This window comes from Oncorhynchus gorbuscha, linkage group LG12, assembly GCF_021184085.1.
Source record: "Oncorhynchus gorbuscha isolate QuinsamMale2020 ecotype Even-year linkage group LG12, OgorEven_v1.0, whole genome shotgun sequence".
NCBI classification, from domain to species: Eukaryota; Metazoa; Chordata; class Actinopteri; order Salmoniformes; family Salmonidae; genus Oncorhynchus; species Oncorhynchus gorbuscha.
Window position 1 is genome coordinate 35,304,104 of NC_060184.1, and position 15,440 is coordinate 35,319,543.

The following is a 15,440-nucleotide window of genomic DNA, read 5'->3' on the forward strand; positions in this document are numbered from 1 at the left end:
TAAAACGTATCGGTGCTTATTGGCCATTGGACATAAACATTGCACAACAAGTTGGAAATCACAAATTCAACAATGAGTGGTTTGGAAGGAATCAGTAGCTAACTGCAAGCATTGCAAAGCAATCATTAGCCTACTATTTAGTGGAGTGGCTGTGTGGTCCCAAGTCTAAGAATGTCTTGTATGCTGCTGCATAAATGATGGAATATGCCAGGGAGATGTGTATACTGTAGCTAAGAAAATAATACTAGGTGTATGTTGTGTAGTAAGCTGTTAGTAGCCCATGTGCCTCACCCTAATAATTTGGTATATGTTCATCTCTTAATTTTGCCTACTGTTCTGACTTGGTGGTGCACATGTAGCCTATAACCTGTTTTAGAGAAATGTAATCATTGAATATTGTAAGAGCTTTCATTGCCTGTTTATATGCCTCCTTTATTTATCCTACAGTTCTGACTTGGTGTATTGGGAGAACACTGTAATGTAAGGCCCATGTTCTGAATTATGTCTCTGTACATTTCAAAAGTGCTGAACAAATAGTTCTATTGACCTTGTCTGTCCTAGCTCGCTCATTAATGTCTTAATCAAAATTACAGATTGCCTCTTATCCCCTTGTTGTCCCCTTGCAATAGTTTGTACATCTCAATTGTCAGAAGAAACCACATTTTTTTAATCAAGTCAGCCATATAAGCTATGTTTTTTTAAAGACAATAAATGAGGCTGAATGAACTGTTTCACAGCCAGACAAGGCTCCGCTGATAGCCAGGTGTAGCAGTGGTATAGTGCAATTAATGTAGTGTTTGAGAAACAAAAATGTTATTGAAATTAGACTGTTCACACAAAAATGTGTGTATATAAATATTAATAACTGGCATGCAGATTGGTAAAATGATAGGACAAATTGTAAGCTTCCCCAAAACTTGAAAGTCATGAGCTGCCTATGGTGTTTACTATTACATGATTACATTTTTTTTTAAAGTGTGTTAGCGAGTGCACACATACAGTATGAGGTCTGCCTATGGAAATCATGGAAATCTTTGTTGTGACTGGGTGTATTGATATACCATCCAAAGTGCAATTAATAACTTCACCGTGCACAAAAGGATATCTCCCTGGTCTTTGTGGTAGAAACTGTTTGAAATTCACTACTCAACTGAGGGACCTTACAGTGATGAGGTAGTCTAGTTTATTATTTTATAAAAGTTTCAAATAACATAATTCCACTTTGACATTATGGGGTATTGTGTATATGCCAGTGACACAAACTCAATTGAATCCATTTTAAATTTAGGCTGTAACACAACAAAATGTGGAAAGTCAATGGAATACTTTCTGAAGGCACTGTAGACCCAATCACAATCTCTTCAATGTAAGTTACTACATCCAGTGAGCTCCAAATGTATTGGGACTGTGACACATTTTGTTTTATTTTGGCTCTGTACTTCAACACTTTGGATTTGAAATGATACAATGACTACAATGAAGTTAATTTACCTTTATTTAACTAGGCAAGTCAGTTAAGAACAAATTCTTATTTTCAATGACGGCCTAGAAACAGTGGGTTAACTGCCTGTTCAGGGGCAGAACGACAGATTTGTTGTACCTTGTCAGCTCAGGGATTTGAACTTGCAACCTTCCGGTTACTAGTCCAACACTCTAACCTGCCGCCCCAAGTTAAAGTCCAGACTGTCAGCTTTAATTTGAGGTTATTTTCATCCATTTGGGGTGAACTGTTTAGAAAAGACAGCCCTTTTTGTAAATATTCCCTCAGTTTTAGGACCAAAGGTATTGGGACAAATTATTTTGTATATAAAAGTAGTCAAAAGTATACTATTTGGTCCCATATTCCTAGCATACAATGATAGTGACGACAAACTTGTTGAATGCATCTGCTTTGCTTTGTTTTGATTGTGTTTCAGATTTTTTATTTTTGCCCAATAGAAATTATTGGTGAATAATTGATGCTGTTATTTTGGAGTCACCTTTATTCTAAACACGTTTACATTAATGTGGAAGCTACCATGATTATGGATAGTCCTGATTGAATCGTGAATAATAATTAGTGAAAGTTACAGATATACAAAAAAATCTCAGAATTTATAAATTGAACATTTTATTTTCAGCCTGTGGTTCCTCGCCTTAAATCATGACTCCCACATTTGTAAATGTTAGCAGGCTAATGGAAGTCATTCACACATTTCTAAACAACTTTTAAAGTATGTAATAATGATTCATTAAAAAAAAGTTTGTCGAGGAAGGTTCTCATTGGCACTGTTCACATTGATATTGAGTCATTTAGCAGATACTCTTATCCAGAACGACTTACTGTTTGGAAAGTATTCAGACCCCTTGACTTTTTCCACATTTTGTTACGTTACAGCCTTATTCTAAAATGGAATAAATAGTTTTTTCCCCCCTCATCAATCTATTCACAATTCCCCATAATGACCAAAAAAACAACCCTGAAATATCACATCTACAAACATATGCATTCAGACTCTTTACTCAGAATTTTGTTGAAGCAACTTTGGCAGCGTTAAAGCCTTGACTCTTCTTGGGTATGAAGCTTAAAGCTTGGCACACCTGTATTTGGGGAGTTTCTCCCATTATTTTCAGCAGATCTTCTCAAGCTCTGTCAGGTTGGATGGGGAGCATCACTGCACAGCTATTTTCACATCTCTCCAGAGATGTTAGATCGGGTTCAAGTAAGGTCTCTGGCTGGGCCACTCAAGGACATTCAGAGACTTGTCCCGAAGCCACTCCTGCATTGTCTTGGCTGTGTGCTTAGGGTCGTTGTACTGTTGGAAGGTGAACCTTCTCCCCAGTCTAAGGTCCTGAGTGCTCTGGAGCAGGTTTTCATCAAGGATCAGAGGTTTTCGTAAAATGGGCAGGGACTATGCTGTCCTAGCTTCAGGGGTGCAAGGAAAGGGAATAGCTTAGATTGGGCTGCCTCTCTCTCTCTCTCTACCTCGTCTTTGCTTTCACTTCCATTCTTTCTTCCTGTAATTATGGGATGTAACAATTTCACAGCCATGCCCAACCCCTCCCACTATGCATAATATGCATATGCATGATGTGTATTATATATCCTGGATAGGTGCACCTTTGAATCACTTCAAACCGCGAGGTTGAGGAAGTAGGACGGTAAAGGACAATAAAGCCCAGACAACTGAGCTGTTAGACAAACAGACAGATAGTCAGAAATAAAGACAGACAGAAGACAACAGATAGCCTATGAGGACAAACTTTGACAGACAAAGGATGCTTCCATTACTGGTTATAGCTCTGCTGGGGTTCTCCACAGAACCAGGTTTCTATGCACTTCTATACTCAAACTCTCTGATTATTTTAAACATAAAAGTTTACAAACTGGGTAAATTGAAGAATACCAGTGGCCTTGTGTTTCGTGGTGGCAGGAATGGTATTTGGGAAATATCACAAGTAGAGTCAAGTTGTATTTCTGTGGTGATTATTGGCATGTCCTGAGGTCTCTCATATTTCAGTGTAATTGATGTACTCTTGCCCGCTTTGGTTACACCATTTTAATGTATTTCTGCATAGTTAAAGTAACATCTTGGGGACCTTGACAGACTTTCCGGAGTGAGACAAAAACAGTATAAATCATATGGGACAACGAACTCTCTCATTGATACTGTAGGGGACACGACAGCACTCTTGTTGAATGTGTTCTTGTCACCTCTCTTCTAAGATGATAACGCTAAATTCATGGAGCAAATAGGCTCTGAGAAAGCATTTGAGAAAAACCAAGATGTTATTTAATGTGTGCACACTTCACGTATGCTTTCCACATTCATATAGCAGTAAGCAACATTGATTGTATAAAAAAGATACTGTATTAATCTCCATAGTATGTGACCTGTCGCTTTTGTTATTCCCAGCCTCTGCAATGCCTTGCACTCAGATCTCTCTCTCCAAGACCCTTCCCTCCTCAGGTGAGTCTGTTCACTAATCAGTCATTAGCGATATACGGTAGTTGTTATCAATGGCTTGACAGCCCGGAGAGGGAATGTACATCTTTACTGGGTAAAGAACAGTACAATCTGGCCTTGTACTCTGCTTGATTTCTTTGAGGTCATTCAATTATATGTCTGGCCAACAAGAATGTAGAGATACACTGAGTATACAAAACATTAAGAACACATGCTCTTTCCATGACGTAGACTGACCAGGTGAATCCAGGTGAAAGTTATGATCCCTTATTGACGTCACTTGTTAAATCCACTTCAATCAATGTAGGTAAAGAGGAGGGGACCGGTTAAATAAGGATCTTTAAGCCTTGAGACAATTGAGACATGGATTGTGTGTGTGTGCAATTCAGAGAGTGAATGGGCAAGACAAAAAAAATGGAAGTGCCTTTTAATGGGGTATGGTAGTAGGTGCCAGGCGCTCCGGTTTGTGTCAAGAACTGCAACTACAACAAGTTTTTCACACTCAACAGTTTCATGTGTGTATCAAGAATGGTCCACCACCCAAATTTCATCCAGCCAACTTGACACAACTATGGGAAGCATTGGAGTCAACATGGGCTAGCATCCCTGTGGAACGCTTTCGACAACATCTCGAGTCCATGCCCCGACGTATTGAGGCAGTTCCAAGGGCACAGCTCAATATTAGGATGGTGTTCCCAATGTTTGGTATACTCAGTGCATATCTTCAGTCTCTTTAGTCCTTTTTGAGTTGAGTTGGCTGTTCTGAACGATCAACCAGTGCCGCCTCAGGTCGGCTCCTAATTTCACTATTTTCTCTACAGCTCACAGTGTCAGACCCTCAGATGTGGCTGTGCTCTCTGCCATTGGACTTCCCCATACACACAGGTAAGCAGCACATCAAATGTATGTAACCTTGATAGATAAGGGAACACTACCAGGTGTCAATATTGAATCATCCATAGTGTCAATGTGAACGCAGAAAGGTTTTTCAAACTTCTGTTTCTCTCCCTCTCTGCAGCAGCGAGCTGTCCAGAGTGTTATCGAGACTTCATGGTAAGCCCCTGCTATTTTTATTTTACCTTTATTTAACCAGGTAGGCTAGTTGAGAACAAGTTCTCATTTGCAACTGCGACCTGGCCAAAATAAAGCATAGCAGTGTGAACAGACAACACAGAGTTACACATGGAGTAAACAATTAACAAGTCAATAACACAGTAGAAAAAAATGGGCAGTCTATATACAATGTGTGCAAAAGGCATGAGGAGGTAGGCGAATAATACAATTTTGCAGATTAACACTGGAGTGATAAATGATCAGATGGTCATGTACAGGTAGAGATATTGGTGTGCAAAAGAGCAGAAAAGTAAATAAATAAAAAACAGTATAAAAACAGTATGGGAATGAGGTAGGTGAAAATGGGTGGGCTATTTACCAATAGACTATGTGCAGCTGCAGCGATCGGTTAGCTGCTCGGATAGCTGATGTTTGAAGTTGGTGAGGGAGATAAAAGTCTCCAACTTCAGCGATTTTTGCAGTTCGTTCCAGTCACAGGCAGCAGAGTACTGGAACGAAAGGCGGCCAAATGAGGTGTTGGCTTTAGGGATGATCAGTGAGATACACCTGCTGGAGCGCGTGCTACGGATGGGTGTTGCCATCGTGACCAGTGAACTGAGATAAGGCGGAGGGTTTGGGGGTTACTCAATGTATCAAACTAGTCCTTTGAAACAGAAGAAAATATCTTGCTCCACAGTCTAATATTATTGTGAAAATATGTATTCAAACCCAGGCTATAAACATAGACAGACACAAGTACACAGAAATACACATTCTAATTTCATGTGACCTTCAGCACCAAATTACAGACTGCATCAAATAATATCTCAATAAAACACACTTATTGGTTGATAAGACATTTTGGCCTGCTGGTAGATCTTCCTCTCCCATGCCAAATGTCCTCCCATTGCAATCTGACCCTCGTGTATACTTACGTAAAATTCTCATCTCACTTCATCAAGATAATCTAGAACCAGACAGAATTGAGGTTTTTACCTTTTTTTAAACAATTCATTTGTCTTCTGAACCATTTTCAACGATAGGCTTGTGTGGGAAAAGATAAAAGCATTGAAAAACTGAATATGTTTGGAAGAAATTATGTACTTGAGATAGTGGGAGTGTTAGGCCTGCTCTTATAGAAATGACTGTAACTGTTGAACGGTTTCACATGTCATTACATATAAATAATTGTCGTTTTTTGTTTTAGACAATACACAAATATAAGAATGAACAGTTTCCCATCTAACAGGTTATTATGTTCATTTTAGTATCAATTAATAAACCTCACACTACTGTGTGACATCTTTATCGGACCGGTATCAGTACCAACCCCGACAATTCTAACGATAGAAACACCAGTCTTTACTGCCAACAATTTCACAAGAAATAATTTCACAAGGAAGCAATAAAGACTATTGTACCTCTCACACAATACAAAAGAACATGAATAAAGATGAAAGAGATAGACACACTGTACTCTCAACTCACGTGGCACTTACTGCATGTTAGTACCAAGACAGTCCTACGTGTCTGGTCAAACCAATTTGCCCACGTGTATCTACAGTATATCTATATAGACAGTACATACAGTACTTAATATATAAATCATGCGGGGCCATTTCCTATAATATTTTTTTTTCACGCCATAAAGTGCCAAGTCGTGTGCATATGACAATGTTGATTTCACTTACAATCAAGCAACTTCCTCCCCCCTTATTCTCTGCCCTGCTAGAGTTGCTGACCATGTTTAACCCTGCAATGACCAGTACTCTCCTTGGTCAGACAAACCTCTATTCTGAATCCTCACAGCACAGGTAAACCACAACTACACTTGTGCCCTGTGTGAGTAAAGACAGAGAAAGAGCGTGAAAGAAAGAGTGAGAAAAGTAGTATTTCAGACCATGTTTTGTTCATTTGCAGGGCTCTTGTCGAGCAGGCAAAGGAACTACCACTCTCCCTCAGGAGTAACCAGGTATTCGAGCGACTCTCCTTCTACACCACCCAACACACTGTTCTATAGAATCAGAACAGCTTCCCTGGTTGTCGTCTCTGACTGTGTCTGTTCTTCTCTCTGATAGGCCGTTGAGCTAGACACAGACTGGAAGCTGGTGATGCTATTCGTTCAGGTGGATGAGCTCTGTGTATGTCAGGACCAGGTCAGCAGCCAACTCACATGTCTGGATTTCAGTCCACGTCTTCATTTCATGACTTTACAGTGTTCGTGGCTGCGTTCCTTTGAGTGAGTGTTTGTGTGTATGCAGGTCAGCGAGACAATCAAAGCAGCTGTCCATCAGGTGGATCTTGCGCTGCAGGTGCTGCAGTCGCAGGTGGGTTTTGGTGACTCGTGACACTCTCAGCAATGCTACAGTACATTCATTTCGATGATCGTTAAGATTGCTCTTAATGTGTTTGCAGTTGAAGCGGACCATTGTCAATGTTGCACTGTGGTATGGAGAGTATGATACTGGATTTCGTTATCAGAACAGGTGACTTTCTCAACCAATTGCACAACTCCTCAATCAGTCGGTGCACTCATTCCCTGAGTTTGAAATTCTTCAGTGATTTCAAGCTATAGTTTCTGGTAGGCATTTGACTGCTTCTATGTCTATTGACAGGATGTGTCAATGTATGGAGGAAAAACATGAAGGGGAGCTCAGACTACTGAAGGCCATCCTCACTCAAGTCCTCCAGGTTCAATGTCTTACATCTACGTCATCTCCCCTATATCCCCAACATCTACAGTGGGGAGAACAAGTATTTGATACACTTGCCAATTTTGCAGGCTTTCCTAATTACAAAGCATGTAGAGGTCTGTAATTTTTTATCATAGGTACACTTCAACTGTGACAGACAGAATCTAAAACAAAAATCCAAAAATCACATTGTATGATTTTTAAGTAATTAATTAGCATTTTATTGCATGACATAAGTATTTGATCACCTACCAACCAGTAAGAATTCTGGCTCTCACAGATGTGTTAGTTTTTCTTTAAGAAGCCCTCCTGTTCTCCACTCATTACCTGTTTGAACTGCACCTGTTCGAACTCGTTACCTGTACAAAAGACACCCGTCCACACACTCAATCAAACAGACTCCAACCTCTCCACAATGGCTAAGACCAGAGAGCTGTGTAAGGACATCAGGGATAAAATTGTAGACCTGCACAAGGCTGGGATGGGCTACAGGACAATAGGCAAGCAGCTTGGTGAGAAGGCAACAACTGTTAGCGCACTTATTAGAAAATGGAAGAAGTTCAAGATGACGGTCAATCGACCTCGGTCTGGGGCTCCATGCAAGATCTCACCTCGTGGGGCATCAATGATCATGAGGAAGGTGAGGGATCAGCCCAGAACTCCACGGCAGGACCTGGTCAATGACCTGAAGAGAGCTGGGACCACAGTCTCAAAGAAAACCATTAGTAAAACACTACGCCGTCATGGATTAAAACCTGCAGCGCACGCAAGGTCCCCCTGCTCAAGCCAGCGCATGCCCAGGCCCGTCTGAAGTTTGCCAATGACTATCTGTATGATCCAGAGGAGGAATGGGAGAAGGTCATGTGGTCTGATGAGACAAAAATATAGCTTTTTGGTCTAAACTCCACTCGCTGTGTTTGGAGGAAGAAGAAGGATGAGTACAACCCCAAGATCACCATCCCAACCGTGAAGCATGGAGGTGGAAACATCATTCTTTGGGGATGCTTTTCTGCAAAGGGGACAGGACGACTGCACCGTATTGAGGGGAGGATGGATGGGGCCATGTATCGTGAGATCTTGGCCAACAACCTCCTTCCCTCAGTATGAGCATTGAAGATGGGTCGTGGCTGGGTCTTCCAGCATGACAACAACCCGAAACACACAGCCAGAGCAACTAAGGATTGGCTCCGTAAGAAGCATCTCAAGGTCCTGGAGTGGCCTAGCCAGTCTCCAGTCCTGAACCCAATAAAAAATCTTTGGAGGGAGCTGAAAGTACGTATTGCCCAGCGACAGCCCTGAAACCTGAAGGATCTGGAGAAGGTCTGTATGGAGGAGTGGGCCAAAATCCCTGCTGCAGTATGTGCAAACCTGGTCAAGTACTACAGGAAACGTATGATCTCTGTAATTGCAAACAAAGGTTTCCGTACCAAATATTAAGTTCTGTTTTTCTGATGTATCAAATACTTATGTCATGCAATAAAATGCAAATTAATTACTTAAAAATCATAAATGATTTTCTGGATTTTTGTTTTAAATTCCGTCTGTCACAGTTGAAGTGTACCTATGATAAAAATTACAGACCTCTACATGCTTTTTAAGTAGGAAAACCTGCAAAATCGGCAGTGTATCAAATACTTGTTCTCCCCACTGTATGTGCTGTTTACATTTTTACAAGTTCAAATGAAAGTGGCACACTCGTCTCTCCTTGCTGGGGATTTAGTAGACCAATATTTCAGTTAAAAAGGTTATATATAGTTTATTTTTATTTTTACAAACTACTATTCATGGTGGTCAATAGGAGTCCCTTGATCGACACCTGGTGGAGAAGCAGTGGTACAGCAACAGAGATGACTTCACCGTCTTACTGCAGGATGCCCCCTTCATCACATCAGACCCCGCCTCTTTTATTGTGAGTGACAAGCCATTAAACCCTCCCTACAATTTTTATACATTAATGTGCCTATCCTATTGTGTGATGCAGAGTTGAGTTGTTATGGTGTGTGCGTACGCTTGCATACTGGTACGTGCGTACGCTAGCATTTCTGATGCATACGTGTGTCAGTGTGTGTAACACAAATGTTCATGTATGTACAGAGTGCTGCCCCCAGAGCGGGTGAACAACACACAGACAAACTGGCAGTACAGATGTGGACCAACTTGGTGCGTCACACAAAATACTACACATGCTGCTAACACACTGTGGCATTGTCTCGGCTCTTAGTTCTAGTCAAGGCAAACAAAGGAGACTTGTTTTCTGTTTTTCAGCTGCAGCCCACCATAGGCCAGCAGAACATGGAGGAAAATAGCATGATTATCTCTTTGCTATGCCCCAGTGAGGTGAGAGAGTGTGGCCTCCAACACACACCACACCTGGGTTCAAGTAGTTTTCTTTCAAATACTTTCATTGAGACTGCCTGGAGTGCCAGATGAGTGTAGTTTGTACTTTAGGGCCTATTCATTGGTTCCATTGCACCAACCAAGCTCAATAAAGTGCAGCTAAGGTAGTTAAAAGAACACAAATACTATTTGAACCCCTGCCTAAAGTCTGGCAAATACAGTATAGTGTCGGATTAATAATGTACATTGTGCACATACTGTACTATGAGCTGCCTATAAAAGTCTCACACAGTATAGTATGATTCATACAACTGAGAAATAATGCTGTTGTTGTTTTCAAACCTTCATCCTCCACTCACTCACTCACTCACTCACTCACTCACTCACTCACTCACTCACTCACTCACTCACTCACTCACTCACTCACTCACTCACTCACTCACTCACTCACTCACACACACACACACACACACACACACACACACACACACACACACACACACACACACACACACACACACACACACACACACACACACACACACACACACACACACACACACACACACAGGACCGGCCCTTCCTGAGAACAGAGAGTAACTCTCCATCAGATCATACCAGTGAGCCCTCTCCTCTTCTCGACCCTGTGAGTTATTGTTGTCATGTATGAGGCCTGATACTGTATGACTATTAGACCCCTGCACATGGTGGTCTCTGCATACCCATTATACATGGTAATGACTCTGGATGTGCTCTGCGTGCCTTGTCGTCAGATCATGGGCACTCATATGCCCTGCGAAGACCGTAGCCCTTCCAACTCCCCACCCACCTCAGGTGAGAGGAATCCTCGCACTATACAACGTACAGTGTACAATATACAGCGTATTTGTTGAGACACAGCCAGTATGCCCTGGTCTTGTATAACCCCTGCACTTACTGCAGTGTTTCCCAAACTAGGGATCGTTGCAATAAACAAAGAGGTTTCTGTTTTTCGTCTTGCAAATGTGGCTCTATCCTTTGACCTGTTTAAGCTACACCATATTATGACCCCATCGCTGAAAGATAAGCCTTCCGTTTCCCTCTACTTTGCCCATTAGACACAATAGAACCGAATGGATAAGACCAGGCACTGGGGGGTAAAAGAACATCATCAATGATAAAGTTATTTTCTACGCAGAAGATCATAAAACAATATTGCCTCATGATCTTCTGAATTTCACAACACCTCTCAACGTCTCTTCAAACCACACTTCCTTCAGGTTGAAAGACTTTCAAAAGTACTAGTAATAGACTGTTATAGCCCCAATTAAAAATGGGCAAAAAAAAGTTTTAGAAAACAGATGTCAACAGGTTTCTGATTGTGCTCCCTGGATAAAGTTTGCCTTACATCATTCTCACCACCTGATCTTCTATGCGTTCACAGTTCACGCCCTCCGGCCTGGCGATATTAAAGTAGTAGCTGCAGTGGGCGACTCTCTGACTGTAAGTCACCTGTCCCGTGTTTACCTTTTATCTGTACTATAGTGGACAGTACATTAGTGAAGTAATCTACATTACCCCAGTTGTAGGACTGTTGCTCATCATATTTTATTGCTAGACGTATTATTACACTCATGCTATTGCTATATTTATAACACACGCTTTGACCTATCCGGCAGGCGGGCAACGGTGTCGGATCGGGATCCAGCGTAATCAACCTACTGGATGTCCGGACGCAGTACAGGGGGTTATCATACAGGTGGGTCCTTATCATAAAGGGTCCTTATCGCTCCTACAACGACACAGCAAGTACAAAGTGCAGAGTCATTGTCAGTTCGTCTTCTTTTGCTGTGGGTTACCTGGAGGTAGAGGTGAACACTAATCTATATGGTTTACATCTCTAAATAGTCTATAACCAGCCTCTGTGTTTCTCAGTGTCGGTGGAGACGAGAACCTCACCACCGTCACCACTCTTCCCAGTGAGTCCCCTTCGTGTTACTGTCGTCTTGTCTTCGCTATCAGGCAAATTGTGGAGCCAAAATGTTGCCCAAAGACTGGAATACACATTCACACATTTACATTCAGAAGAGTAAGAAAGATGCTGTTGTTTTATGTGCATCGTTATCAATGTATTCAGGTTTGACGGATATGTCTTTTGTCTTTTGTGTTGCTGCTCAGATATCCTGCGTGAGTTTAACCCCTCCCTGACTGGCTACTCAGTGGGCAAAGGCAAAGAGCACACCACTCAGGCCTTCCTCAACCAAGCTGTGGCTGGAGAAAGAGCCAAGTGAGTCTCTCATCACCAGTCCATATCATACTCTTCTATCCAGATACACCTGCCTCTCTGACTGACTATGTTTTACTGAATATGTTTTGTAGTTTTTATACTGTTGCCGAAGAGTGATGTTGGATTGTCTGTGTTTGTTTTTAAGGGACATCCCAGACCAAGTGCGAGCACTGGTGGCCAGGATGAAGAATGACTCGGTAAAAGACAATCCTGAATTATATTTCAATCTACTTTTTGTTTGCCTACCACACATAGATTGATATAATAAACAAGCTTATAGGAAAACACGTTCTCGCCCTCTGTCCTCTTTCACAGAGCGTTCATTTCCAAGACGACTGGAAAGTTATCACTTTGTTCATTGGAGGCAATGACATGTGTGAGTACTGCTACAACTCTGTGAGTACCAATACTTGGTGATAAGATACACTACATTAAGATACAATACAATACCATTCTGTATCGTGACGTCCTCTAAGAACTCTGTCTGCAGTGATCCTGTACCAGATGTGCATGTTCCATTGCTCTGACTACCTACCTTTCATTCCCACAGCTGTTTTACTCCACTGACAACTACGTGGGCCACATTCGTGAGTCTCTCGATTACCTTCATAAACAGGTAAGAGCTGTAGACATGTCACAGTTACAGTATTTCCACATTCTTACATTTACAAATCTTATCAGCAAGCACATGCATTCCTGTGTTTTCAATTACTTGTTGTTTAACACAAACACTTTTTCTCTCTCTCTGTCTCTGTGTCTCTCTCTCTGTCTCTGTGTCTCTCGCTCTCTGTGTCTCTCTCTGTCTTTCTGTGTCTCTCTGTGTCTCTCTCTGTCTCTCTGTCTCTCTCTGTGTCTCTCTCTCTCTGTGTGTGTCTCTCTCTGTCTCTTGCTGTCTCTCTCTCTCTGTCTGTCTCCATCTCTCTCTCTCTCTCTCTCTCTCTCTCTCTCTCTCAGGTGCCGAGGGCCCTGGTCAACCTGGTGGAGCCTCTCTACATCCCCATTCTGAGACAGATGCACACAGAAGAAAATGCCTATCTCAAGTGCCCTACCTGGCTTGCCAAGTAAGAGTCCCTCCCAGCATGTGGAGAATATAACTAGAGCAGTTGCTGGAGGGAGTTTTCACAATTGTAAAATCCATTACAGGGAGGGTGCAAATGCACACTTTGAGTCGGGATGCCCCCTATCTGCAATCCTCCTCATCAAGCCACCACTTTCATTTATTTGCCATTATGCAGGGTAATGTACCAACGGATCTCTGAAGTCTAGATCAGTAACACCTGATCGTGTGTCTCTCCTTCAGTATTCTGTGTCCCTGTGTCATCTCGCCTAAGGAGGGCTCTGTAACACTTCAGAAACTCCATGTTCTGAACAGAGATTATCAGGTATGGAAAAGACTAATTCTGCAGTGCATTGAGACCACAATATTATACATGATGCTATGGTAAATACCATAAGAGGGTGGTTGCTCATTGATTACCAATAACAAAAATGAACTGTTACCTCTTTCAGCGTGGACTGCATGAGCTAGTGGAGTCAGGACGATACGACACCCATAACAACTTCACGGTGGTCCTGCAGCCTTTCCTACGAGACATCATCATTCCAGTGATGGAGGTTAGGCACACTGCATTGTCACTCACCTGTTCTCTAAAACAACAATTGTAAGACTGTACAATGTGTGTGAATATTCCAATGCCGTTAAATGGCTAGACAGACACACACTCCAACGCACAAATACACGCACACACACATATACTCCGGCAGATGCAAGCACGCATGTACGGACACACCCACACCACACACGCACACACGCACACATATACTCCGGCAGACACACGCATATATATGGACGCACCCACAGCACAGCACACACACACACACATACACACACACACATACATATTCCAGCAGACGCAAACACGCATGTACAGACACACACACATCATGTTGAATTGTAATTACTATGCATTGTTTCATTGAGTGAACAATATATATATATATAGAGAGAGAGCAAAGTATAGGTTTTTCTCTATACACAGTGCCTTCGGAAAGTATCTAGACTCCTTTACTTTTTACACATTTTGTTAGGTTACAGCCATATTCTATTTTTTATTTATTTAAATCCATCATCAATCTACACACAATACTCTATAATGACAAAGCAAAAACAGGTTTTTAGAAATGTTGCTAATTTATATATATTTTTTAAACAGATATCACATTTACATAAGTATTCAGACCCTTTACTTAGTACCTTGTTAAAGCACCTTTGGCAGTGATTACAGCCTTGACTCTTCTTGGGTATGACGCTACAATCTTGGCACACCTGTATTTGGAGAGTTCTCCCAACCCTGTCAGGTTGGATGCGGAGCGTTGCTGCACAGCTATTTTCAGGTCTCTCCAGAGATGTTCGACCGGGCTCTGGCTGGGCCACTCAAGGACATCCAGAGACTTGTCCCAAAGACACTCCTTGTCTGTGTGCTTGGGTTGTTGTCCTGTTGGAAGGTGAACCTTTGTCCCAATCTGAGGTCCTGAGCTCTCTGGGGCAGGTTTTCATCAAAGATCTCTCTGTACTTTGCTCCATTCCAAGTGGGCTGTCATGTGCCAAGCGGGCTGGTTCTCCCATCTCCACAGAGGAACTCTAGAGCTCTGTCAGAGTGACCATCGGGTTCTTGGTCACGTCCCTGATTTCTCCCTCGATTTCTCAGTTTTGCCAGGCGACCAGCTCTAGGAAGAGTCTTGGTGGTTCCAAACGTCTTCCTTTTAAGAATGATGGAGGCCACCATGTTCTTGGGGACCTTCAATGCTGCAGAAATGTTTTGGTACCCTTCCCCAGATCTGCGCCTCGACACAATTCTGTCTCGGAGCTCTACGGACAATCCCTTTGACCTCATGGCTTGGTTTTTGCTCTGACATGCATTGTCAACTGTGTGACCTTATATAGTCAAGTGTGTGCCTTTCCAAATCATGTCCAATCAAGTTGTAGAAACATCTCAAGGATGATCAATGAAAACAGGATGCACCTAAGCTCAATTTTGAGACTCATAGCAAAGGCTCTGAATAGTCAAGGGGTCTATATATCCTCTTGGGCTTCTAAACTCACCTGCACACCTTTTAATTTTTTTGTCTTTCACACACACACAA

The 15,440-nt window shown here is 42.1% G+C and overlaps 1 protein-coding gene across 1 annotated transcript in view; it reads left to right on the forward strand.

The window, feature by feature from the left end:
- The first annotated feature begins 3,123 nt into the window (after positions 1-3,123).
- LOC123990933 (phospholipase B1, membrane-associated-like) overlaps positions 3,124-15,440 on the forward strand; it is a 32,644-nt gene continuing 20,327 nt past the window's right edge. Inside the window, exons 1-25 of the mRNA XM_046291961.1 lie at positions 3,124-3,307; positions 3,897-3,950; positions 4,769-4,832; positions 4,966-5,000; positions 6,733-6,814; positions 6,921-6,972; positions 7,079-7,156; positions 7,262-7,327; positions 7,416-7,486; positions 7,616-7,691; positions 9,492-9,602; positions 9,788-9,853; positions 9,959-10,030; positions 10,602-10,676; positions 10,804-10,864; positions 11,454-11,512; positions 11,689-11,768; positions 11,945-11,988; positions 12,188-12,296; positions 12,442-12,493; positions 12,612-12,692; positions 12,847-12,912; positions 13,251-13,357; positions 13,597-13,678; positions 13,806-13,910. Of these exons, the coding sequence (XP_046147917.1) occupies positions 3,232-3,307; positions 3,897-3,950; positions 4,769-4,832; positions 4,966-5,000; positions 6,733-6,814; positions 6,921-6,972; positions 7,079-7,156; positions 7,262-7,327; positions 7,416-7,486; positions 7,616-7,691; positions 9,492-9,602; positions 9,788-9,853; positions 9,959-10,030; positions 10,602-10,676; positions 10,804-10,864; positions 11,454-11,512; positions 11,689-11,768; positions 11,945-11,988; positions 12,188-12,296; positions 12,442-12,493; positions 12,612-12,692; positions 12,847-12,912; positions 13,251-13,357; positions 13,597-13,678; positions 13,806-13,910 (1,824 nt within the window). The 5' untranslated portion in view covers positions 3,124-3,231. The remainder of the gene's footprint in view (positions 3,308-3,896; positions 3,951-4,768; positions 4,833-4,965; positions 5,001-6,732; positions 6,815-6,920; positions 6,973-7,078; positions 7,157-7,261; positions 7,328-7,415; positions 7,487-7,615; positions 7,692-9,491; positions 9,603-9,787; positions 9,854-9,958; positions 10,031-10,601; positions 10,677-10,803; positions 10,865-11,453; positions 11,513-11,688; positions 11,769-11,944; positions 11,989-12,187; positions 12,297-12,441; positions 12,494-12,611; positions 12,693-12,846; positions 12,913-13,250; positions 13,358-13,596; positions 13,679-13,805; positions 13,911-15,440) is intronic.